The sequence below is a fragment of the Ascaphus truei genome, chromosome 4 (assembly GCF_040206685.1).
Source record: "Ascaphus truei isolate aAscTru1 chromosome 4, aAscTru1.hap1, whole genome shotgun sequence".
NCBI lineage: Eukaryota > Metazoa > Chordata > Amphibia > Anura > Ascaphidae > Ascaphus > Ascaphus truei.
In genome coordinates, this window is record NC_134486.1 from 38,840,402 (window position 1) to 38,867,161 (window position 26,760).

General features: G+C 45.4%; 1 protein-coding gene across 1 annotated transcript in view; it reads right to left on the reverse strand.

Annotated features, from left to right (window-relative positions):
- Positions 1-422: 422 nt before the first annotated feature.
- Positions 423-26,760, reverse strand: part of SPATA17 (spermatogenesis associated 17) — a 296,011-nt gene continuing 269,673 nt past the window's right edge. Inside the window, exon 10 of the mRNA XM_075595597.1 lies at positions 423-609. Within this exon, the coding sequence (XP_075451712.1) occupies positions 529-609 (81 nt within the window). The 3' untranslated portion in view covers positions 423-528. The remainder of the gene's footprint in view (positions 610-26,760) is intronic.

Sequence of the window (26,760 nt, forward strand, 5' to 3'; positions counted from 1 at the left end):
TGCAGAGTGAGAGACTGCTCCGGCTGTTCCCTGGCGTCTGGTAAACTCATGTCTGAGAACATGAAATGCTCGTTGATTCTATTCTGATGTACGCAGATATATCACCTGTTTAATGTTTCTAATATAATTTGTACTTACTTCACTATATGCGTTTTGCGCTGTTCTTTTTTGTCTTTAACCCTAACACTGCCTGCGCTGGTACCAGGACGTATGTTAGGCAGAGAAATTAGTAGCCAAGGGGGTACCTGGCTACACAGTCAATGAAACACTGTGTAACACATTCCTTGTATAAATTACAGGCTAAAGTATAATTGAAAAAATAACCATTGTTTGTTCATGTGAAATGTCGAAATGTAATGTATGAGAGAAGGTAAGCACACATAAAAATAAAATTTGGAAGACACACCAAACAGCTTCACCCATTTTCATTTGCAGTTTACATGTTTATTGATAATGCTTCCATGCCTTCTCGTGTACAAGATGTTTATTGAACATACTTCCATTCCTTCTCTTGGATACAAAATGGAGTTATACTGCTTCTCCAGTCTTGGAATAAATACGTCCAAATTTATCAAAAAGGGAGACAGATGGGAAGATGGTTTGGAAGTCCTATGGAAAAAAGAACAACAACATTCAAGTGTTTAGTTTTTGTTTATATCACTGTATTTCATGTGCATGTTCAGTAAGATATAACACTATTATCATCCAAGCAAGTGATCGATTAGTTTATACTCTAAGTTTGTCAAGATATACAGTACTGATTTATACTTATTAATGTAACATATATGGTACATCATTTGTACCTGCTTTTTACCATGCAAACATATAGTGGGATAAAATACAATGTAATTGTTGGTACTGCATTGCTGAGCAGTAAGGAATACACATTTTTCAATTTAAAAATGCACATCTATGTGGGACCGAATTGAACCAATGACAGCGATATTGTATTTTTGAATAGCACAGTGCGTTTTTAGATAAATCAAATAATATTTTTTTTCCTTAATGTTCCTTTGTTTTCATTTGCGATGCAAACTAAATTAATGGTCACGGTTAATCTTATTTACTTCACTCCAATGATAAAATAATCAGATTTAGATCCACAATGCTCAGTTATTAACATTATGAGAAATTAACTTAAGGGCTAACGGGTATCTTTAAAGCTCACTAACGCTGCGTTAAGTGCAATTTACAGCTGTAATGACCCCTTGCGTTACTATAACAGATGTTAGTGCTAATAATATCCAAAAGAGGTGTTCACACATATCCACAAAGCTCTGTTGTAGTTAACGCAGGGAAAAAACGGTACATTAGTTAGGTCAGAGCTACTCCCACCCACACCCTGAAATAGGTATTTTTCAGGGTCTGGATAATTGTAATACCACAGTTACAGTAGGTATGATGTAACTATCATATTGTTAGTTATGGGGTTCTTTTCCTCTCCTGTCTTCTCTTTTTTTTTAACTTTAATTAAACACTTATTTAGGGTCTGGGTGGAAGTAATGCCGCCTTGGGTAAGACAGGCTTACAGGCATGTTATTTGAAGCTAACGCAATGCAGTGCTAACTTCACATGGGGTTAAGCCTGTGCTAATGAGATCACTAATGGCCATTGTTTTTTTAATATATTTAGCTTTGTGGATGTGACGGTAAGGGGGTAACCAGGCTATACAATAAAGGATAAACCCATCTGGTTACCCCTGAGAACCATGGGTCTCTGGCAGCTATCTAGCACCGTAAGCCTGAGAACCATGGGTCCCAGGCAGCTATCTAGCACCGTAAGCCAGGGGCCAGGTATTGTAACATGTAAAAGTTAAAGTGCCCCCTGCTTTTCCACTTTTCACGGTCCCTGTGCCCTAGGCTCATCAAACGTTCTATGTGTAAGTTTTAGGTGGGATATTTGGGTACAAATGCAATTGGTTTGGTTGCAGGAGTTTGGGGGCCAAAGATACCAGTAGTCCCCTAATTTCCCCAGCTTGCAGGCTTTGTCGGTACTTGGGTTGAATTACACCAGGGTTGCCCAGTTTCCCCCAGACTCCTGGTTTTCGAGCCCAGATGTCTCAGTCCTATTTCCCTTACAAATATGAGTCTCCCCAAGGGATCCTATCTATTAAAGTATGTTTTATGTTATTTGTGCTTTTACTAGAAATGTCTATTCAGTCAGCCCCGGGCATCCATATAGGTGCCGGGAAGTCTGGATACATCGGAGTTCAAAGAGGAGACGTGATGTTGAGAAGTATCGGGGTGTTAAGTGGCCAGGGCAGGGTGGAGTACTGGGTCCAGAGAACAGAGATCCCCTGCTGGGAGGACACATTGGTCTGCCAGACTCAGTGGAGCCTGCCCAATAGGTGGCAATGGGTTGACTGGGGGTAGTGGCAGAATGTCGGCGCGTTTCCAATTGGTCAATTCATATGCCCTGCCCACAGGGCATCCTGAGCCGACCTGGCACGCCCCCTCCTCTGGCGTCAGCCAAAGGACGAGCCCCTATTCCTATTGGCTGGCATCAGGGAATTCCCACGCGTTGATTGGTCGCTCCTCCTTCCTCCATGCTGAAGACAGAACAGCGGAGATTATGTAAGGAGTTGGCTGAGTCAGAGAACCAGAAGATCTAGTGACTTCTGTTGATGAAGCTAGGGCGGACTTTTCAAAGTTGCTCCGTCACGAATAGCAGAGCAACCAGCTACGTTTTGAAGCTAGGAAAGTCTGCCCTGGAGACTAAGTCACCCGCGAGGTCCAAGTTCTCATTTTAGAACAAAGCGGTCACAGCTAGGAACTAAAGCCAAAAAGATGACTAGGAAGCCCGGGTGTATATCCCGGTCAAGGTAAGCCTACCGAAGCAGGCACCCTGCACCTAGTAGAGCTTAGATTTCACCCCAGGCCCCCAGTAAGTGTGCTTTTATCTGTATTTTGTGTATTCTTTGTGTTGTACGCGAGTTTACCCGAATAAACTGCATTTTGTTCTTACTACCTTGTTTTGCCTAGTGAATGATCCCGGAACAAATTTAAATAAGTGTCAAAAGTCCTGGTCTCCCGTGACAGTGGATATCTGTTAAACTCAGGGAAAATGATGTCCAATACCTATTTAGGGAACATCAGGTTATTTGCCCCGATTTAACAGAGCCCTTTGGATCTGCCCCTTAGTAGCCTCTTTGTCTGAGCTCAAATTTTTTAATACAGGCAGCTTGAGATAAGAAATAACAAAAAGGTAGAGATGGGGGTAGTAGAATAGACTGTAAACCCCAAATTGCAATGTTGACAAACATATCTGGGGTACACTCATAAAAATACGAACTGTTAAAGTCAGTCCTTAACATAGGTCTAACTTTTAAATACATTATGTAACAGGTGGCATTAGCTCAGTTTAGTCCTATCTGAGCCTTTTATTTCATGCTTCCATTATTGATCAGAATAATGTCACTTTTTTGGTTCATAATTACAACGGATATCCCACACACATTCAGAAAACTGTCTTTCTATTTTGTCTAAATGCTTTATGGTTCTAAAAAAAAAAAAAAAAAAATCACTTAAAATATTATTGTCATTGAACTTGGTACAAAGCTTTGTCCTGTTCTTTTGCCAATGTGTTTACCAACATTGCTTCTAGAGGTCAGGAAAATAAATTACTCCAGCACTTAACTTTCTATTCGAATGTAACTGAAAATGGCAATATTGAATGCAGAGAAAGATTTCACACGCAATAACTGAATGCCTTTGCTATTAAAAAGCCATGCCAAACAAAAACAGCTGACTGCCAAAATGAGTTCCCTGGGACAATTTAGGAGTCTTTGAAGTGAATGCCATGTTGGAATGAAGCCCAAGTCCAGCTTCAAACCAAACTCAAAATGACAACATGTAAACATTCTGCGCCACTCAATGACAGATTGCTTTAGATTGGCAGCTCTGCTGTTTATCTAATTATTTAACGAGATTGCACCAGACATTCACAATCCAATGAAAGCATTTCAATGGGACAGAAATATTAATGATTTGTAAGGGTATTTACTTTAGAAAGTGTTCAGATATTTGATTATTTTCCCTTTTTAAAATATTAAATTACATAAAATATGAATGAGGCATGAAGTAGTGGTTATGGTGAAATTCCTGCCTAAGTTACTTTCTCACTCTCTCTCTGTGACCAGGGGGGCACTTTGGGTGTCATTTATGAAACTCTTGTCAGCTGCAAAACAGGTACAAAAATAAATATGGAGACATTTTGCATTAGTTTGCAGCCCCTTTATCTCTTTCTGCTTAGGGCCTCAAACACCACACTGCATGCTTCTTGGGTAGAGTCTGTTTGTGCCAGTAGTACTGTATAAGAATATGGCCTTATAAATGCATTATTTAATCACAAGTGAATACAGGTATGTAGTCAAATGGAAGTTATAACAAAATTCACCTATTTCCAAAACAAAGAAACCATTAATTAAGTAATAATCCTCGAAGAACACGGCACTACTGGCCAATAATGCCCTGGCTGGAAGAGTTGAAGGACCGAGGCGAAGCCGAGGGACTTTAACCCAGCCAGGACATTATTGGCCAGTAATGCCCTGTTCTGAGGGGATTATTACTATTATAGGCTAAATGTAGGCTTTTTTCATAAAATAAAATGATAAATACATTAAACCACCTCTATATATGCTTACACTGCAGCTATCTATATCCACACACTGCCGCAGCCTCTATACACACACACACTGCAGCTGTACACACATACACACAACACAGCACCTCTACACACACAGAGCAGCTCTAAACACACACACTCTGCTGCTACACACACACACACACACACAACACAACACAACACACACACACTGCTGCTGCTACACCCATAAACACTGCTGCTGACACTGACACACACACCACAGCTCTACACACAACACAGCAGCTCTGCACACAACACAGCAGTTCTGCACACAACACAGAAGCTCTACACACACACAAACTGCTGCTACACACAAACTCTGCTGCTGCTACACACACATACAACACAACAGCACACCACACACGCTGCTGCTACACACACTCTGCAGACAGACACTTATTTATTTGCAAACTCCCTCTCCCCCCCCCCCCCAATTCAACTGAATCTGCTCAGTCAATCTCAGTCAGCTCGGGAGGGGGAAGAGTCAACCCGTGGCTGATACTTCCTGATGAGTCCCCTGCCATCCCTGTCTCAGAGCTGTTCTGAAAGCTGATTGGCTGGAAAAAAAAACATTTAAAATATACACAATGCAAGCAGCAAAAATTACGGGCATTACTGATTGGATAATGCCCGGAATTTTAACCAGAGAGAAAGGATTTCAATAATGCCCGGAATTTTACTGCTTTAGCCTATACCAGTTAATGAGTACTGTACATTAGAGTCTGGTCTGAATAGGGGAGGAGTTGTACAATCTATTACAGTGGATCACTTTACTGAAACAGATATCACAAATGAAATTATGGAAAATCCCTAGTGATTATGCAGTATGGTACCACTATCTGCATTATCTAATTCACATTAATTAATTTGTTAATACACTTATTGGTAATGTTTTGTGTGTTTTTTTAACATGGCAATATCATAATGTTCTCAATTTGTAATGAAAATATATTTTACAATGTTCAAAAGACATAGTTTACTGGCATTTAAATACACTATTGGTGCTATATAATATCTCGTGACACAATGATTAATATAAAGGATACATCCAACCATGCCAACTACATGAATTAATATGGAATAACATTTCATTTCCTGTTGTAACAACAATTTTATTTTCCTTTTCACTCCCAAAAAAATGTAACAGCAGTATACAGCAAACTAAGAGTTAAAACACATACCCAAACCAATTGGTAATGAATGATAATTATAATGATTACCATAGGGAAGGTCCCAAACTGTCCAGTTTCTCTGGCAACAGGAGCAATTGACATCAATTTCCTGATTGTTTCCAGTAATTTCAACTAATTAATGCCCAGAAACATAAAGTGATATTTCTTATTCTCATAAATTGTAGTAGATTATGTAATATGACTCCTATCTCACCTTGTAGATGAAACGGTTTTAAAACTGCCCTGAATCTGGAGAAAAGAATGCAGCATGTAGACCCAGCTTTATTTTTAACACATCTTCTAATTAATAAACTGAATAAAAAAAGTCTTGCAATTATACCGTTTTTGGCACTCATTTCAATCTTTTGTTTCACATTGCTTGCAGATAGTGGAATTCCCTGGGATAGGAAAAAATGGCTGCTGATTAGCAAGTCAATTATTTAAAATGACCAGCAGTCCATATATTTTGAGGACATTTTCCCTGCGCTGGTGAAGAATTCAGCTCCATTTATATAAGTGAAAATATTTTCGCAGCCTATGCAGGTTGGCAAAGACTTAGGCTTTTTGATTGGTGAACCGTAAGATCTAGGACACTTGGTTGCGGCCGTTCCTCCGCGACCAAATGATCGCCAGCGCTTTGCCGTTACTCACCTTGGGGTCCTCCATCTGGACCTGTCACCGCCGGCAGCTTCGCCGCTAAAGGTAAGTCCCTATGTTTAACCCTTACCCTAAAAGCCCTTACATTAACCCTCTACTCTAACCGCTAAAATCCCTAACCGCTAAAATCCCTAAAGTTAACCCCCTCCTCTAACCACTAAAACCCCTTAAATTAACACCCTCCCCATACCACTAAAACCCCTTAAATTAATACCCTCCCCTAACCACTAAAACCCCTTAAATTAACCCCCTACCCTAACCACTAAAACCCGTTAAATTAACCCCCTAACCTAATGGCTAAAAACCCTTAAATTACCTCCCTGTCTTATCAAGCATTAAAACATACTTTAGTAGCGTCCGGTGGTGGAGGTTCCACCGGCTGATCAGCTGAGTGTCTGCCTGCGTCCAAACAGTAGTGGTCATTTGGGGGCGCAGCGAAACAGCATGACCAAATGTCCCATTTGGCTGCTGGATGCTGAAAAGGGTGGGGGGTACCTACAGATGTATCAAGACTAAGTGTCTTCGGAGTCACCACCAACCGCCGTCACGTAACCACAATAGTCACGGACCAAAGGATTCACGCTACGAGGTCCCCTTTGGAGGCATGGATCTCCCACAGCTTCATCACGGCAGACACTGTCCCCAGCACAGCAGACTTTTGCTTCTTCAACCGTGGCGCTGGGGACAGTGAATCTTGCTACAGCTATAATTCTCCATTTTAAAATAATTTTTCCTTAATGATTTGTTTAATCACAAGCCAAACATATACTAAGGTTGTAGCTTACTACAATTACTGTAGTACTTTTATAAAGTCACATGATTTAAAATGATAGGAATAGTCTAGGTCAGGGGTGGCCCACTCCAGTCTACAAGAGCCACCGAGAGGCCAGGGATTAAGGATATCCCTCCTTCAGCACAGGTGGCACAGTCAACGATTGAGACACTTGTGCTGAAGCAAGGATGTCCTGAAAACCTGACTTGTTGGTGACCCTTGAGGACTGGAGTTGATCATCCCTGGTCTAGGTAGTGTTTCCCTTTTAGCAGGCTAAATCAGAATTATTTAGTTTGTGACTTTTCATGAAGAAACGAAGAAACTGACATTTGGAGGATATAAAACATGATTTCAAGACCCCCTGATGAATATGAACTGATGACTGCTAAAAGCATTCAAACTTTCAGAATTTGTGAGATTCCCTAGTCACACATGTAAAAACCAATCACCCAAAATGGGAATTGAGAGAACTCTCTGCTTCGAGAAAAATGTTAATTTATACCATAATGAATTTAGCTCTACGTGAATAGGTGAATTAACAGAATAATGGTGTAATTGACCCACTGAAGACAATAAAAAATAGAAAAATGTTCCACAGTTAAAGAGACACTAAAATGACATTCTGTGTGGCACCAAAGTTAAAAAACAAAAACAAGCAATGTTGCTAGTCTGGTACTGTACATGTGTGTATGGTTTGTACTGAAGTCTGAAGGGACATGCAAAGTTTGTCATTTGAGGCTACAAAACTATACTTGAACTGTATCTTCCACGGCGCCCTTAGTTCACTAATGATAAATGCTGGTAGTGGAACAGAAGGCCTGACCTCATTCTCACACATTGGAAAGAATCTCAGTATTTTTACTTATAATGGATTCTTGTTGTACAACTGCCCCTGTTGCCACGGCAACAAATGGCCTTATGGCATTCTCTTAATGTCGTCCTCGCATTACGGCCACCCTGGAGAATGATTTCGCCTACAATTTATAGCATTAAACAGCTGGTAATTATGTGTCGGAGCATATGTTGATAAGAAGGCCAAACACACACTCCATGCAAAGATTTAGCATGGAAGTTGGTGGCAGTTTCTCAAATCTTGATTGCTAAAAGTAGCCCAGGTCATGTTTTGGGGTGTTAGAAAAAAAAAAAAAAAAAAAAAAACACTTCCTTTAAAAAAAATAATGTAACTTATTGTTGGAAATTAAATTGTGAAAAAACATTTGCTCCGGATATCTTAATATATAAAATCAAAGGTTGGTACTAGCTGCGGTGAATGTGATTGGTCCGTGGCCAGCACGACTGTCATTGCCCAAGAGGTACGCCCCACTGTGACACACACCGCCCATACGACTGTCATTGGCCAAAACTTACACTGACATCACTGACACACACCTACTTCACTGTCACACACTTGCACTGACAGCATACCCCCAAAGAAGCCCTGCAGAGTCATTGGTAAGTTCATCTCGCACTTTCACCCCTGTGTTTAGACACACACACACACACACACACACACACACACACACACACACACACACACACACACACACACACACACACACACACACACACACACACACACACCAATGCCCTGCAGAGTCCTTGGTAAGTTCATCTGACACTCTCACCCCTGTGTGCACACACACACACACTTTACATATGCCCACTTTCCAATGGCCACTGTCATCCCATCATACACACACAACACACAGATGACATTTTTATATATGCCCACGTGCCCACTTTAACATTCCCCTTTTTGTATATAAACACTTTACATATGCCCACTTTCCAATGGCCACTTTTAAATGCACCACTTTGAAATGCACCACTTTCAAATTCCCCTGCACACACACACACACACACTTTACATATGCCCACTTTCCAATGGCCACTGTCATCCCATCATACACACACAACACACACTTGACATTTTTATATATGCCCACATGCCCACTTTAACATTCCCACTTTCCAATGGCCACTTTGAAATGCACCACTTTCAAATTCCCCTTCCTACATATTCATATGTCCACTTTAACATTCCCCGTTTTGTATATGAACACTTTACATATGCCCACTTTCCAATGGCCACTTTTAAATGCACCACTTTGAAATGCACCACTTTCAAATTCCCCTGCACACACACACACACACACTTTACATATGCCCACTTTCCAATGGCCACTGTCATCCCATCATACACACACAACACACACTTGACATTTTTATATATGCCCACATGCCCACTTTAACATTCCCACTTTCCAATGGCCACTTTGAAATGCACCACTTTCAAATTCCCCTTCCTACATATTCATATGTCCACTTTAACATTCCCCGTTTTGTATATGAACACTTTACATATGCCCACTTTCCAATGGCCACTTTAAAATGCAGCACTTTCTAATTCCCCTTCCTACAATGCCCACTTTCTCACTTTCTCCATCCTGTGTAAACACTTCAAATCATAACCGCCAGCTTTACCTACGCACTTACTGTCATCCCATCATACACACACAACACACACACTTTACATATTTCTATATGCCCACATGGCCACTTTAACATTGCCCTTTTTCTATATGATACACACAGCACAGACTTTACATATTAATATGCCCACTTTCTCACTTTCTCCATCACTTTATCACTTTCTCCATCCTGTGTAAACACTTTAAATCATAACCGCCAAATCATAACCGCCAGCTTAACCTACGCACTTTTTATAAAATGGCCGCACCAGCAACTCACATGTGCGCTCCGCACATTACCTTGATCCGCTCAACTACTACATTATTCTGTACTTCCCGCATTAAATCATCACCGCTACCTTTAAAATGCCTTTCAAATGGCCGCACACCAACACTGGAACACTCTACCACTTCACTTTCTATCATAACCGCCACCTTTACCTACGCACTTAATTCTTATATTGGTTTTTAAAATGGCAGCAACAGCAAGTGACATGTGCGCTCCGCACATTACCTACGCACTTACCAATACTTTTATAAAATGGCCGCTGCCCGCAACACCAAATCACATGTGCTCCGGTCAACTAATACAATATTCAGTACTTGCCGCATTCAATAATCAACGCTACCTTTACCTCAAATGCCCGCAACACCCTACTCACACTGGAACACTGTACCACTTCATGCCGCAACACCAACTCACATGTGCTCCGGTCAAGTAATAAAATATTCACTACATTACCTACATGCCGCAACACCAACTCACATGTGCTACGGTCAAGTAATAAAATATTCACTACATTACCTACATGCCGCAACACCAACTCACATGTGCTACGGTCAACTAAGAAAATATTCACTACTTGCCGCATTCAATTATCACCGATACCTTTACCTACTTTACCTACTCAACTCTCCCCCTCCCCGCTCCAAATCACCTCTTCCCCCCCCCCCAAATCACCTCTCCCCGCTCCAAATCACCTCTCCCCCCTCCCCGCTCCAAATCACCTCTCCCCCCTCCCCGCTCCAAATCACCTCTCCCCCCTCCCCGCTCCAAATCACCTCTCCCCCCTCCCCGCTCCAAATCACCTCTCCCCCCTCCCCGCTCCAAATCACCTCTCCCCCTCCCCGCTCCAAATCACCTCTCCCCCTCCCCAGCGGCATCATCTCTCCCCCCTCCCCGCTCCAAATCACCTCTCCCCCCTCCCCGCTCCAAATCACCTCTCCCCCTCCCCAGCGGCATCACCTCTCCCCCCCCCGGCGGGGGAACAGGCAGCTGCCACGCGGCGCGTAAGATGGCGGACCCCCTTCCTCCCTCGCGGCGCCGAGTCAGACGATGGCGGCGCACGGAAGTACAGGTAGGTGTCGCTCCCCCACCTCCGGCGCCAAACGGAACTGAGAAAGGGCGCATCAACTGAGACGTGTGTGTGTGTGTGTGTGTGTGTCTCACTGTCCCCCCCTCCTGTCCACTGACCCACCCTCCTGTCCACTGCCCCCCACTCCTGTCCACTGTCCCCCCCTCCTGTCCACTACCCCCCACTCCTGTCCACTGCCCCCCCTCCTGTCCACTGCCCCCCCCTCCTGTCCACTGCCCCCCCTCCTGTCCACTGCCCCCCCCTCCTGTCCACTGCCCCCCCCTCCTGTCCACTGCCCCCCCCTCCTGTCCACTGCCCCCCCTCCTGTCCACTGCCCCCCCTCCTGTCCACGCCCCCCCCTCCTGTCCACCGCCCCCCCTTCCTGTCCACCGCCCCCCCTCCTGTCCACCTCCCCCCCCTCCTGTCCACCTCCTGTCCACCCCCCCCCTCCTGTCCACCACTGCCCCCCCTCTCCTGTCCACCACTGCCCCCCCTCCTGTCCACTGCCCCCCCTTCCTGTCCACTGCCCCCTCCTGTCCACCTCCCCCCCTCCCCCTCTCCTGTCCACTGCCCCCCCTCCTGTCCACTGTCCGTCCCTCCTGTCCACTGTCCCCCCCTCCTGTCTACTGTCCGTCCCCCCCTCCTTTCCACTGTCCGTCCCTCCTGTCCACTGTCCCCCCATCCTGTCCACTGTCCGTCCCCCCCCTCCTGTCCACTGTCCGTCCCCACACCCTCCTGTCCACTGTTCACCCCCCCCCCCTCCTGTCCACTGTTCGTCCCTCCCCTCTGGGGAACACAGAGAGAGAACCGACTGACACACACACACTGACTGCCGCACGCGCACACACACCCCCACACACACACACACTGACTGCCGCACGCGCACACACACTGACTGACTGCCGCACGCACACACTGACTGACGCACACACGCACGCACACACTGACTGAGGCACACACAAACCCTGACTGACGCACACACGCACGCACGCACACACTGACTGAGGCACACACACACGCACACACTGACTGTGTGTGCGTCAGTCAGTCTGTGTGTGTTTGTGTTTCTGCCTCAGACTCACTGACGCGCGCGCAAACACACAGTGACTGACGCACACACGCTACATGAAGCTGTAAAGGAGGGAGGGAGGGGGGGGGACTGGATTGATGTGAATGGGGGACAAACAGAGAGAGGGGGGAGGAGGGAGAGAGGAACGGGAACATTACATCCCGGGCAACGCCGGGTCTCTCAGCTAGTACAGTATAAATCTTTCTGTAAACGCCAAGCTCTGTGATTTTGAAATACCACTAACTGAAAAAAGTTGTGTCTAATAACCTATATGAAATATCAATATCATTATTTAAGCGCTTTTGCCTGACTCACGCACGTGTTGCTACTGTACACTTTTACTACATATGTAACACAATTGCTTAGTAAGGACAGTATATGAAGGAGGCAGTTTTCATGTGCTTCAACCTATTGTGGCCAGGTAAGCTTCTCGTCTGATTATTTCCAAGAAGCTAAATGCCCCTTTACAACAAGTCACCTGTAACCTTTGTTAACTTTTTAATACGCTCATGAAGATAATTGCCTAAACACTTCAGAACTGGGTAGATTTAGAAAGCTTACTCTGTTGATACTGTCGGAGTACCTGTTGCTCAAATAACTACAAATCTCCAACTTGAAATGTTAGGAGTACAGCTAGCTCAACCCCGTTATAACGCGAATCCGCTTATAACGCGATGCAGCGTGGCTCCCAATTTTCGTATTTATGAATACTTTACAACACGAATATTGGTATCTTAAATACTTTATTGTACAATGCATACAATTGTATATTATTTCTAAGGCGATCCACTTATAACGCGATGTGATTCTTTGGACCCCAAGCACAGTGTTATAAGGGGGTTGAGCTGTATAATACTTTTTTTCTGGCCCAAGTGTAACGGGTTTCCCCCCCCCCCCCAATCGCAAATACAGTGTGGGGGTGCAGGGAACATATAGTGTTACTCGATGTTGGTGCTATACCTGTTGGCTCACAGGAGGGCTGAGCTTCCGCCACGGCAGCCGGGTGAGGGGGGTGCTGCCGATCTGGGGAGTCCTGGCTACATTCTCCCCCTGGTGAAAAATCCAACGTCCCCGCTTGGGGAACGCCATTGCTCGGTACACAGTTATACAATGAAAATGCAGTGCATATGTACAACTTATCATTTGTGACTCTACACAACAGGGTACATGACAATTCACATACTATACCCGAGACTAGCTGAGACCATTTGTGAGGTGCCCCTAACTGATCATGTGGGGGTACCTCATTGTTGCGTCCGTGAGCCTCCCCTAGGAAAATCTCTTGGAGAGCACACCTGAGGGCAACAGTCACTGGTTCCTCGCTACTTCTTCCCCCTGGTGGACGGAATAGCACCATGTCTCTTAAGCAGGCCTTTACCCGGTCATCCGCGGCATGGATGCGGTAGACCAGGAGGCCAGGACCCTTCCCGCGGTCCACTACGTGGTGAATGGAGCGTTCCCTTTTGGGCTCCAAGGAGAAAATTTTCACTAACTCCTTCGCTACACAGTCCTTGTCCCTACGGACTTGCGAGGCTTCCACTGGGAAGCGAGAAATGAACAACGTCTCTTTTCTCAAAGTCTCTGTTTCACCTGGCAGGGGGTAAAGAGTAGATACCTTACCACTGTGGTGATTCACGGTGGCCAACAGATCCTCGGGGACGCTGTCAGTTCCCACCTCGGCTGTCTTGGGGCCCGTCCACAACACTTCTGGGACAGTCCACTCACTGACTTGAAACTCGGGAGCGTTGGATCCCAGTCCTGGGACCATTTGGGTCGGAGCACACAGGCTCACACTCCGTTCAGGAGCCGTAACTCTGGCCTTTTTCACGGCCACCTCCATCAGAGCCTGTGGGGAGCAAGGGGGTTCCTTACCACTCGGCTGGCTTACGATCGGTTTCTCTTCATCTGGAACGATAGGCGGTGGGTACTGGTCCACTCGCACCACTGGACAGCTACCTTCTAAGGAGGACACCTCCGCCAGGACGCGATGCAGAGGGGAGCCCTTCGCCTGGGTGACCAGACTTAAGGAGCCATCGTGCTCCGCGGTCACCTGGAGGCTCACCCCCAACACCCCTGGGGCAGTCAACTCACCCTTGTCGTCGGTAGGTACTGGTCCCCATTCTAGGACCGATGGTACCATAGGAATAAGCCGGGCAGGCCATTGTAAGGCACACGGGCCCACAGCAGGGTCTGTGTCCGCCGAGATAGTGTGTTCGTTGATTTCACTAGAGTGGTCCGCTGGCAGGCGCATCACCACAAGTGATTGGTCACTGGATTCACTAAAAGAGGGTGGGGGTATATACACCTTACCCTGTGATTCCTCTGTCTCCTCCATTGGTTCGCTCGGCTCCATAGCTGGCTGGACTGGGTTCTGTGGGTCCTGCTCAGGAACCGGATCTAGAATGTTCACGAGGGCACACGGGCCCTCCAAAATGTCTACGAGAGGGGTAGCTGGGTTAGCTGTACTGACCGGTTCAGTATTGAAGTCGACTGCTTCTTCCCTGGAGGATTCTGCAGGCTGCAGCAGTACGGGCTTCATGAACTGCGCCCCGCAGTCAGTACACTGGGTCCCCCTTGTCAATTCACCGACGGGGCAATCACAACTGCTCAAACAGCCGTGTAGGCATCCTTCCCCATCTACCACTGTCATCGTGAGCGCCAATGGTAATGTAGATACCTTGTAAGTCCAACCACCAGTCACATTCCAGTCGTCTAATACACACGGGCATACCACCAGGGGCAATTCAAACTTTGGGACCCGTATGACTCTATACATCCGAGGGTGTGTATCTCTGCATTCGGTGCTCGCTTTATGGGGAACAGAAGTTGGTGATTGCTGCTCAATGTGCTCCAAACTCTCGCTCCCCCTGGTGGACTTTAGAGGGGCAACACACTCTTTCAAGGAGTGATTCTGGCTCTGCCCTGTGTCACTTAGTTGGCGGGGGTGGGGCTTAGGTTTTCCCGCCATTCTCGGACGGTTTTCTGCAACGTCCTTCTGTGCCTTGCGCGCGGCACCACGTGCCTTCTGCCAACTTGGGGAAAGTTGCCATGGCGCGGGGTCAGCATAGACTAAAGGGCAGCCCTCAGGGGGGCAGCCAGGCACAAACAATGTGGATGGTGCCTCTGCCAGGCATATATCTTCGTCGAATGACACTATAATAAGCAGCGGTCCCCACGTGGACGGGGAGCCTAGACCTATATCTATCGTAAAGGCGTTATGCCACCCGGGAATTTTATATATATATGCTCATAGAGCTCCGGCAGTGGAACAGTGCGGGGAAAACCTTCTACAGCCACCACACGGCGGGGATTTTGGTTCACCCTCAAGGCCCAGGCCCACTCTGGAATAGTCTCTGTGGACCCCAACGTGGGTCCGAACCGCTTCATAGGAACAGCAGCAGCCGCTGTGTCCCTATCTAATCTAAGTGGCACGCGCTATCCTATAGGCCGTCCCTATAGCACAGCAACCTACAATGGCTTTGGGGAAACTCCTAGGGGCCTACAGGGGTTAATGACCTGTCCCACTCCCCTAACTCTCCAAGTCCCCTCAGTCTCACTAATACCTACCGAGTCCCAGCGCCTACAGCAGCAAGCTGTAGCTCACTGGATGCTGACAGCCAACATGCTGCGCAACAAGGTCCCTGCCTGTCAGACCTCACAGCACTGACCGCCGTGACTCTGACAAGGCAGCACTCTAACACTAAGGGCAGCGTCCCTATCTTGGGCCTCCCTCAGACTTACCCACTAATCTAATGGGGGGTTGGGGCCTACCTGGGGTGTGGGTACCTATAGGGCCGCAGGAGCTGCACTCGCTCCCCGCACCCTTCCTTCCCTCACAGCTCCCCTGCTCCAACTGACTATCCTGAGTGACAGGGTCCCTTAACCTAGGGCATTCCCTGGCAACACCCACTACATTGGGGTAACTAGCTACCTCAGACCCTGGGGGTGCTGGCCTAGTACAGGGAGTCCCTGACCCCGGTACCCTACCTCCTTCCCTGGGCTGCTCCGGTCTCTGACTGCCTAACGTGCTCCAAGCCCGCCAAATGTATCCACTTGCCTGCCTGGACTTCCTAAGCCCTATTGGCTCCCTGGCATCACATGGGGCATACAGAGGCTCATGGGATCTGTAGTCCCTGCTCAGAGTCTTACCTGAATGGCTAGGGGTTCGCGGGCTTTTACCTACCTCTCCTGCGCCTGCGCAAGCTGTTTGGGACTGCCCCAACCTTTCCCTGACTAACCTCACTCGCGCGCGACTTCGCCCTGACTCTGGGGCTCTACCTGCGCAGGCGCAACCACTGCGCATGCGCGAGTTAAGTGGCAATGGCGGCGCCCTTACCGCCCGGCTCCGGGAGCGCCAGGAGCCCTGTGACGCGTGCGGCCTTGGCAACCGGCCGCACGCGTCCCCGGCAACCCCCGAGCCGGGACCTGACCACCCTCTCCCCTGCCGTCGCCGGACGGGGACGCCATTGGACGCGGCGGCACCCGCGATCGGCAGCCGGGTGAGGGGGGTGCTGACGACCTGGGGAGTCCTGGCTACACAAGGATGTAAATCCTTTGTATAAATGTAATCATCTACAATGGTGGAGGCTTTTTTTTTTTTTTTTTAAATCCAGATCCAGCATTCATATTGGTATTTTCCCAGTACCCTTTTCCTATCCTACATCCAGCATGTGCCCGAGGCTGCTCCTTTATCATGGCTAATAGGAGTGCCTCATAGAATATATTAAGTATTGAGTCAATGTATAAATTGTTATTCTTTTACAGCATTAATAAAGCTATAGCCTTTGGTTTCCTTTGTATCAGAAGAGCAACTGGGGTTTATTGGAGATAGACAAATTAAGGTTTAGGGTTAACACTGCCTGTACTTAACTATTAGAAGCTATTTCTGCCTGGAAAGGGACATTTTCGGTACTTGCAATGAAATTAACAAGAAAATAAATGAAATGCATGGTGGCACCATTGCACGTCAGGTTGAATGGATACAAAAAGCTTTGTAGTTCAACATCTAAACTAACTAAGGCACGATAGTATTTAAAAATGAATTTAAAAAAAAAGAGTGGTATTACTTGCAAATAATTTTGAGTTAAAACGGTCACAACATATACAAGTACATTCTGAAATTCAAAAGTAGTGTTAGTATTTATATTTTGCTAGTCTAAATTGATCTTTGATTAGACAACTTCAAAGAAAGTTTCCCCATTATAATCGCAATTTTATCTTAAAAAAATAATAGAACATTATCAGTTAAAATATATTTCCAACATTGATTCCAGTCATTGGGTGTTTCCGAGCGGTAGTTTTGCTATTATTCAATAAGCCCCATAGTGTCAAAATATTCCTTAATTTGCAGCTGGAAACAGAAGTGTCCCTTTGAATGAAGTAGGACACTGAAACAAATTCTATTATACCGGTAGCCGTTATATTGTTTAACATGCATATATATTTTTTCATCTTAATGAAGCTCCAAAATGATACTGCATACAGTTAAAAAACAAACAAAAAAAAAAAACATACCAGACAATTTAAAACACATAGAATTGCATCATATACAATAAGAGTTTACAGCATTAAACATGAATGTGGAAATAAAGAAAAGGGAACTTCTGCACCAAGAAGCTTACAATCTAAGCTAATCATTTAATTTTAAAAGATAATGTGAATATGAGGGGGTTGAATATATATCGAGAGTTAATAGGAGAAATGTCACAAGAGAAAAAGCTGCTAGAAATTTATCATACTATTTAGCCGTGTTTTGTCCAGCTATGCCTAATAATTTGACCTCCTATGAGATTCTATTCTATTAACTTACCACTCTCTATTTTCTAACCACTGTAATGGAATTGATGCTTAAAGCTGAGTCACTTAAAAGCACGGTGAAAACTGCTGAGCTGTTGAGCTAGCAAACAGAAAAGCACCCTTTACTTTAACCCCTTGCTGCAGAACAGGTTAAATACATTAATGCTGGGTGATGACATTTCTGCCTAGTACAACATTTTTTGACCTGACCAGAGAAATATAACAACCTATTCTGTCACTAACAGATTTTATTTCAACTGCTCAGAGCCCACTAAGCTACCCTAAAAAAGATTGATTTATCTGCCCCATGTTTCGTTGGGGCAAACTTTTCTCACAACTGAAACCAATTAGTGGGCTTGGCACTTGTAGAGCAGAATGTAGGTCAGCTTCAAGTAATAAAAAAGTATTGACTTTTCTCCGTCTGTAAGCAGCATGAAAGGGGTGCCGTGGCCTTGTCGTACATGAAAAGAGCTCCATTAATTTCACTTATTTCAACTAGGGCTGTCAAATGCTAATGCTTCTATTGCACTTTTCATACAAAGTACATTGACACCATTTTTGGCCCCAGTGAAACAAGTTTAAAAATATTTTAAAAAGTGAAAGGAATCTGCCTCATAATTCTCAATTCCCACTAGTACACTTAGACACCTCTTATAGCATTGTTCATAACACACAGAAGCTTTTGCTTGATTATTAATTATGGTTATTCATTTCCTCCTATGGCAATGAGAAACATACTTCTTTATTGTTGATTACACAACCTTTAACAAAAGTACCGTTATTGCACATGAAATTGTAGAAGCACCTCATCGCCTATCTTTTTCTTGTAGGTATTTAGTAGGTTTTCAGGAAAAGAAAAACGTATTCAAATAAAGGTTTTGCTGTTAAATCCTACAATTACAATACACATTAAATAAGTAATGGTGAGTAAACAAAAGTGAGAACCCCTCCACCGTACAAGAAATATAAATATAATAAAAAATATTACTTGTCAGCACATTCACATGTCACAATTAAAGACATATTTGTAAACTTCACTATTAGAGCTTATTTATGGTCTAATACTATTGACTCATTATTGTTGAATATGTTAATTCTCCTGCGCAATACTATGGGAACATATATTCTTTCACTACAATAAATAGATAAACAATAAAACAGAATCAACAATTTGCTAAGCTCATCCAAAGAAAAGCATTGACCAATAGGTGAAGAGCAGCATGACCCTTGGCCTTAGAAACCATGGAGTGATATATGGGGGGGTGCATGTGTGTATGTCTTTATTTATATAGCTAATTATGAAAGGCAAGGATAATGCTGCACACCATAATATAATACAAAAATTATACTTGCTATTGACCGGTGCTCCTAGAACAGGGGAGTTCCTGGCAGTGACAAACTCCAAAGCAGATAAACAAAAAAGGTTCCAGGGCACTACGGATTTTCAAAAGGATTTAATAGAAGAGGCACAACGTTTCAACCACCACACGTGGTCTTTCTCAAATTCACTTGAGAAAGACCACGTGTGGTGGTTGAAACGTTGTGCCTCTTCTATTAAATCCCTTTGAAAATCCGTAGTGCCCTGGAACCTTTTTTGTTTATTTATTTACACTACCGACACGATTTATTCGAGCAGGGCTAGTTCCGCAAGCCGGGGGATGCCCCGGCTTGCTAGCCCCACTCCCTCGGCGTGCCGCGCGTCACCGATGCGCGGTCACGCTTCATCGGGTGCCTGCGCCCTCTGCGCGCATGCCCAGGGCTCCCCGAGGGAGCCCTGGTGTGCCGTGATCTATGGGACGGCGGTGGGGGGTTCCGGGGGGCCCGGCGGACCCGGAGAAGCGAGGGAGAAGCCCCGATCGGAGGGCCGCTCCTCCGAGGCTTCGGCGCGCGTTCGGGACACCCCGGCGCGCGCCCGGCTACTGTCGCGGCCGAGACCGGGCAAATGCTCGAATAAACTCGGCCGCGACAGTATATAGCGCCATTAATGTACATAGCACTTCACAGCAGTAATACACATGATAATCATATAGATGACAAATAATATAAATAACACATAAAGGGGAGAAGTGCTTCAGACATAACAGTCACATTTTGGAAAGGGAGTCCCTGCTCTGACGAGCTTACAATCAAATTGGTTGTTAGGAAGGATGCATAGAGACAGTAGGAGGGGATTCTGGTAAGTGCGTATGCAAGGGGCCAAGGTTTATGTATAAGGTGTAAAACTATCACACATAGAGCTACTCATATGCTTCCTTAAGCAGGTGTGTTTTGAGTTGGGTGGAGGAGGATGACCAAGGTCTAGGTTATTTAAAGAGCTGCTGTCTTGTGACCTACATGTCATCCTCAGACCACCTCCCCAAAAGGTTCTGCCCAAAGTTATTCCTGTACTATCGTGCAGACTTCTCCTGCAACAGCACGATGGGACAGAAGAGGAGGTCAGAAAGTGCGGCACCTGCTTCAGGGAGGACTGCCTGGGCAGCGGAGGAGTCTGCCACGACATAGGAGGAGCATGCAAGGCTTCTTGTCGAGATGAGGCGCAGCACAGAGATGCTTTGAGAGATTATGGAACCCCTCACAGGCTCTGCAACCCCATCGGAGGTCGGCAAACTGTCGGAGGAGGGAAGGCCAAGGGTAAATGTGGCCACCTTCAGACCCTACGTAGTCCCTGTGCAGATGGGGGGAGGAGCTTTGGGCCCATTGGCGATCCCGCCCCCCAGACTGTCTCAGCCCTTGAGGCAGTGTGCAATCACGGAATGCTGCCCCAAGGACGAGGCCCGCACAAGGAGGTAGACCCCAGCAGTCCACAAGGGAGAAACACAATCAGGCCCCAAGAGGGTGAAAGAAGCAGGCTGATGGGGGTCGGTATCCCATACTGGAGGTGAGGGAGTTTGATAGGTTCCAGGAGGTGGGGGGCCTTAGGCTTACAGATATGGAGGGGTGGTCCAGTAGGCAGCATGGGAGCAGGAGCCCAAGTAGTCCCCACCAGGGCTCAAAGAGGGAGTGGTGGTCTTGAAGGCTGGCCAGCCAGGAAGAACAGGCGAAGGAGTCAGATGTGGGATCCGGCCATACATGCCTTTCGCAAGGTTCCTTCCCCCCCTGTGGACTTGGTGGGGTGAGGGAGCACCAGAGTGGAGCCCCAAGGCCTAAAGATGTTTCAAGCAGGTCATCGGCATGGGAAGATGAGGCAGCCCAGGATCATTTGGGGTCAGCAGGACAATGGAATTAACGACGGCTGGGCTAGCGCCCGGTTTGATAGGTTATGGGGCCTGGCTGGGGGCATAGGTGGCAGAGCCATCTGTAGCTGGGGCAGAGGTTTCGACCGTTGTTGGTGTATCGGCAGTGGCCAGTGTGACTAGTAGGGTAGGTCCAGGGGATAGGGGTGTAGGGGGACAAGCAGCGCTAGCAGATCAGACAGTGGGGGACAAGGCTTGTCAGATAGTTGTTTTAAGGAGGGTTACCTATGTCTGGCAAGTCCGCTGTGTTATTATTTACCGCAGGTCACTAAAGAAAGCATTTGGGCGGGAAATATGAGGCAATATATACGTTATTGCTGGGATATATTGGAGAGGGTGGTTAAGGAACGGTGCAGGAAGGAAGAGAAGGGGGGAAAGCAGTTACCCAAGACTCATCTTCGCAAGCATGCTATGTGAGAAAGCTCCCCATACTGTAGTTTTTCAGTGCTTTTTTAATACCTGGACACTATTTGGGAAGTGTATAAGGTGTACGGTGGGGTCGCTTGGTGGAAGTACAACAAGGGTTTTAGGGAGCACATTGAAGGTAGAAAGCATGGGAACTTGAAGGACATGGACTTATGGGGTTAATAAATGACAACACAGCATCCAACCACATTCAGGGACTCTCCAGCATTACAGGACAATCAGGGCAGTCGGCCGCGCTTAGGCAGGGAGTATGTTGACATACAGTAGAGGCAACTCTTATTCGAACAAAAACCAGTGGCTAATTCCCCAAAAGACACAGGAAACACCCAGGTACATTCTGAATACATGCCTTAAACTTTCCTTAAAGCCCCAGCATTTCTGCATTGATTAATGGCCTATCAGATTAACAGCGGGGGTCCCTGGCAGTCCCATTCAAACTGAATTGGATTGCCAGGGATCCCTGCTGTGTTAATCCTATGGGTCGTTAGTCAATGCAGAAATGCCTTAAACGTGCCTCAAACTAGCCCAGAACATACCCAGCACATACCCAGCACATAACCAGAATGTAACCCGGCTAGTTTACAGCAAATGTTAGAATAAACGTTGCCTCTACTGTAACACTGTCCAGCCCCCTTGATGATGTAGATGAACAAATATGGTTATATAGCCTTCTCCTCATGACGTAGAGACCCATATAAGGACAAAGAGAGAACACAGGAGAACATCAATATCATCCAGGGGTTTGGCAAGGAAATACAATCCTGCATCATACCTTCAGCAATGCGGGGAGATGGCTGCAGATGGAGAGGCGGTCGCAGACAGGGACAAAGACGATTGTGCAGCTCATCTAAAAGGTTAGTACCGGTATTCTCCCCCAGCATATGGCCCATCAAGTAAAGGATTAATGCTGCGGGGATCCCATTCAAAAGCTTGGACCCCTGCAGCGGTAATCCTTCCAGGCCGCAAACCTTGCTGTTCTTGTGTCAGTGTAGGGACCATGATCAGGCTCCGGTTTCTGCGGCCACAAGAACAGGAAGTCTTGCTACATCTGTATCTGCCATGATGCCACGGAAACTGAACAATGTAAATGTTATACCTAATAGATTTTTTCTAAGATTCTGCATATGAAACATCAAATATGTACTGTATGAGTGATGTATATATCGTGCGCTGTTATACATAATTAAGTTCCACCAACTGCCTCAACTCCCCCAATTTATAGAATCTAGGCAAAACAATCCTGTAATTTATATCTGTATTTGTAAGTATTTTGTATGTTGGTGGGACATGCCCCGGCCCCAACACAATCGCCTCTTTTCTTCACAAACTCCTCCCCCCCCCCCCATTATCTCTCTACCGCATTCTCTTTTTCCCATTTTCTCTCCCCCACCCCTTCCCCCATTCTCTACCTCACCCCCTCTCATTCTCAATTCTTTCCCCCTCTCCTCCTCCTCTCTAACTCTCCCCCTCTCTAATGCTCTCTTACCCCTCCTCTCATTCTATCTCCCCCTCCTTTCACATTCGCTTCCCCCGCCCCTCTTCTCTCTCTTCGTCACCCCGCTCTCAGTACCTACCTGGCTGTGGAGTGGAGTGCAGCGGGAGAGGTTCTTTCTGGGGGATGGCAGACACCAGATGTCTTCACTGATTTCCGGTTCAGACCACTGGGGCAGGCTCTGCCCCCACCGTCCTCTGCCACTGCCGCCCTCCTGCTCTGCTGCTGATGCCACCATCCTCCACATCCACATTCAATTTTAGCCACTAGGCAGCAAAATGTGCTGCCTCCAAATTTTGTTTCTCAAGGCAGCCGCCTAGTTTGCATAGTGGATAATCGTGGCTCTGTGGCCAGTCACTGTAGAGAGTATGTTACTTTGTACCCTAGTCATTATTTAGAGTCTTTGATAGAGCACTCACAGAAAATTGGTATCTAGTGCAGTGCACCAGCTGAACTTCCTGTTTAATCAAATAACTTGTGTGCATGGGGAATGTATACTAGACATATATGTGGCCATCAGTTTAAAAAACTTGAAATTTCTGCTTCAAAAGAAAGTCTACAGCCATTTCAAAATCTAATCTAAGTATTTTGAAATAATAATAGGGATAAACTAAAGTAAGTCTAAAACTAAATATAAAAAGCTATTTGTATTTCTTATTTGGTCATCTTTGAAGTCTGCCCCAAGGGATTTCTCTCCCAAACTTGCCACTCAAAACTCTCCTCCATTCTCATCTTCCTCGACCTCTCTTCAGCATCTGACACCGATCACTTCACTCTCATCTCCACGCTCACCAACCTTGGCCTCACTGACACCGCCATCTACCCACCGCTTCTACTCTGTCACCTTCAACAATTCATCCTTTCTGCCCACCAGCCTCCAGGTAGGCGTGCCTCAAGACTCTGTCCTTGGTCCTCTCCTCTTTTCCCTCTACACTGCCCCCCTCTTTGATCTAATTTCTTCCCATTGATTTAATGTCCATTTTTTTGCAGAAGACATCCAAATCTATTTCTCCTTCCCACTATTCTCACCTGAAATTTGCACCCATGTCTCTGCCTGCCTTACTGCCATTTCCACCTGGATGTCCTCCCACTCCCTACAAATTAACCCAGTTAAGACTCAAGTTCTCTACTTTCCAGCTTCCTCCTCCTGTGTCCCCACCATCTCCTTACCCTCCTCACCATCTCCCCTTCTGCTTGCAACCTTGGAGTCACCATTGATCTTTCCCTCCTCTTTGCCCAACACATCATCTCTATCACTAAAACCTGTCGCTACCACCTATATAACAGAAGAAAAAATTGTCCACTCATTTCTCTCTCCTCGGCCAAACTTCTTATCCACTCCCTCATCTTCACCCATCTCGACTACTGTAACTTCCTTCTCCTCGGTCTCCCCCTCTACTCCTCCATACCTCTCCAACAAATCCAAAACGCTGCAGCCCGTACACTCCTCAATCTCTCCCGCTTTGCCCGCGCCACCCCTCTCCTCTCCCAATTCCACTGGCTACCCATCCAACAATGTTTGCTCTTCAAATTCCTCACACTGGTGTACAAATCTCTCCATGGTTTTGCTCCTCCTTACCTTTCAGCACTCAGCTCTTGCCTTACTCGACCCCCTCAACTGGAATAAGTTCCCCCAGCATATCCAATGTGTCCCCTCCCTAACTATCTTCAGAAGGCAACTTAAAACTCACCTCTTTTCCATCACATTCCATGATCCCCCATTAACTCCTTTCCAGTCCCCTCCTGCACCCCCCCTCCCCAAGGCCTATGATCTCCCCTACCCTCACCCCTTCCAAAACCTTCCTAAAGCCTCTCCAAAACCCTCCAAAAGTCACCCACCTAATATATCTAATTGACAATTGGAGTCAGGAAGGAATTTATTTTTCCCCTTATGAGATATCATTGGATGATATAACACTGGGGCTTTTTGTTTGCCTTCCTCTGGATCAATAAGTACAGTAAGTATAGATATAGGAGAAAGTATCTGTTGTCTAAATTTATCATACTGTAGGTTGAACTTGATGGACATATGTCTTTTTTCAACCTCATCTACTATGTAACAACACTGTCCTCACTGTCAGACCCATCAACATGCCACCGACCAGATTAAATCCAGATACCTTACCTCAACCCCTGTCCACCAACCAAGCAAGCTCTTAAATTTTCCCAACCCATAGCCCGATCCATAATGTTCCCTCCCCTGCCCACCAACCAAACAAGTTTTACTAACTAATGTACAGCGCTCTGGATAAGGACGCTATATAAACGTGGTTATAAAAAAAATATTTATATCACAAGAAGGCTAAAGTACATTAAGGTTCCTTAATAATCCTTGTGGTTTATGCTTGCTCTGGAGAAGCACAAACCTTTTCTACTTCTTTTCCTCTGGTCTTTTACACAAAGAGGACAGGGTTTATACTGCTCTGGAAGAATCAAAACCCTGAGTGATTAATAATATCAATGCACTTTAACCTCTAGTGGTATAAATGATATAAACCAACTGTTGTCTCCTTTCAACTAAGGAGATAAATATGAATATCTCAATAATTTGATTTTACATTTATTTTAGTTATAGGTTGTACAGCTTCTATAGTATAAATGTTTACATACCATTCTAATTATACATTTTAGAAATGGTGAAGCTTGTCTTTAAAGTAATTTATGGAAGTTTGGGATGTACTGAATTGATAATATAATGTTTTATTTGGTCTAACAGCCTTTGAGAGGAATGATCTCTTCCTCAGATCAAGTACAGTATAGTCACTTTTGCACGACTGCAGCTGGACTGACATGGCTACAAGAACCATTTTCATTGATCTATGCTAAATATGTAAAAGGAAAATAAAAGTGCAAGATGTAAAAAGTAGTATGTGTTAGTTAATTTTTCTTAACAATGCAATTTAAATATTTTGGATTACGATTATTTTTTGGTAAATGAAAGTATACAAAAAACAGCAAATAGTTCTGCATGTAGGTTCATAGTACCACATTATTATAGATATCTTAAAAAAACAAAAACGTCTCCCTGTATTCTCTCTCCCTTTCCTTATAGTTTGAATAAGACCACTCCCTATAGATCATTGTGACATTAGCACTTAGACCGGCATAGCAGGGTGATCTCTTACGAACCTCCTGCACAATAAGTGGTCTATTACATATCCTCCTTCCTTATATTCTATACCTCCCCCTGTTCTATCACAACATCAAAGTGCCACCTCAGGCTCATTATTTAATTATTTCTGACCCTTGAACATTCAGTTATGCAATGCCTTTGTCTCATCTTACTTACATGTGTCATAGTTTAAATCAAGCACCATTTTATCTAAACTTTTCTGGCTATGTGCACCTCCATTTTTTTGGCCTCCTCAACTAGATAGAATAGTTTTGCTGACTCTCTATAAATTATATATGTCTGTCCTGACCAATTTAATGCCCTATGATGAACACTGAACATCACAAGAGCTGGCACGCTATAGGGCCTTATAAAGTTCAGCGAACGTAATCACATTTTTGCTAGTTTTCTAGGAGAAATCACATTTACAGCTCTGCAGGAGTGCTGAACATGATCTGCGCCGCAGAGAAGGGCTCTCCTCTTCTGTTTTTATCATTGGTAGGCGATTTGCAAAAACTTGATAGCTACACAAGTATTAAAAAGAACTGGTAGCACTCTTTC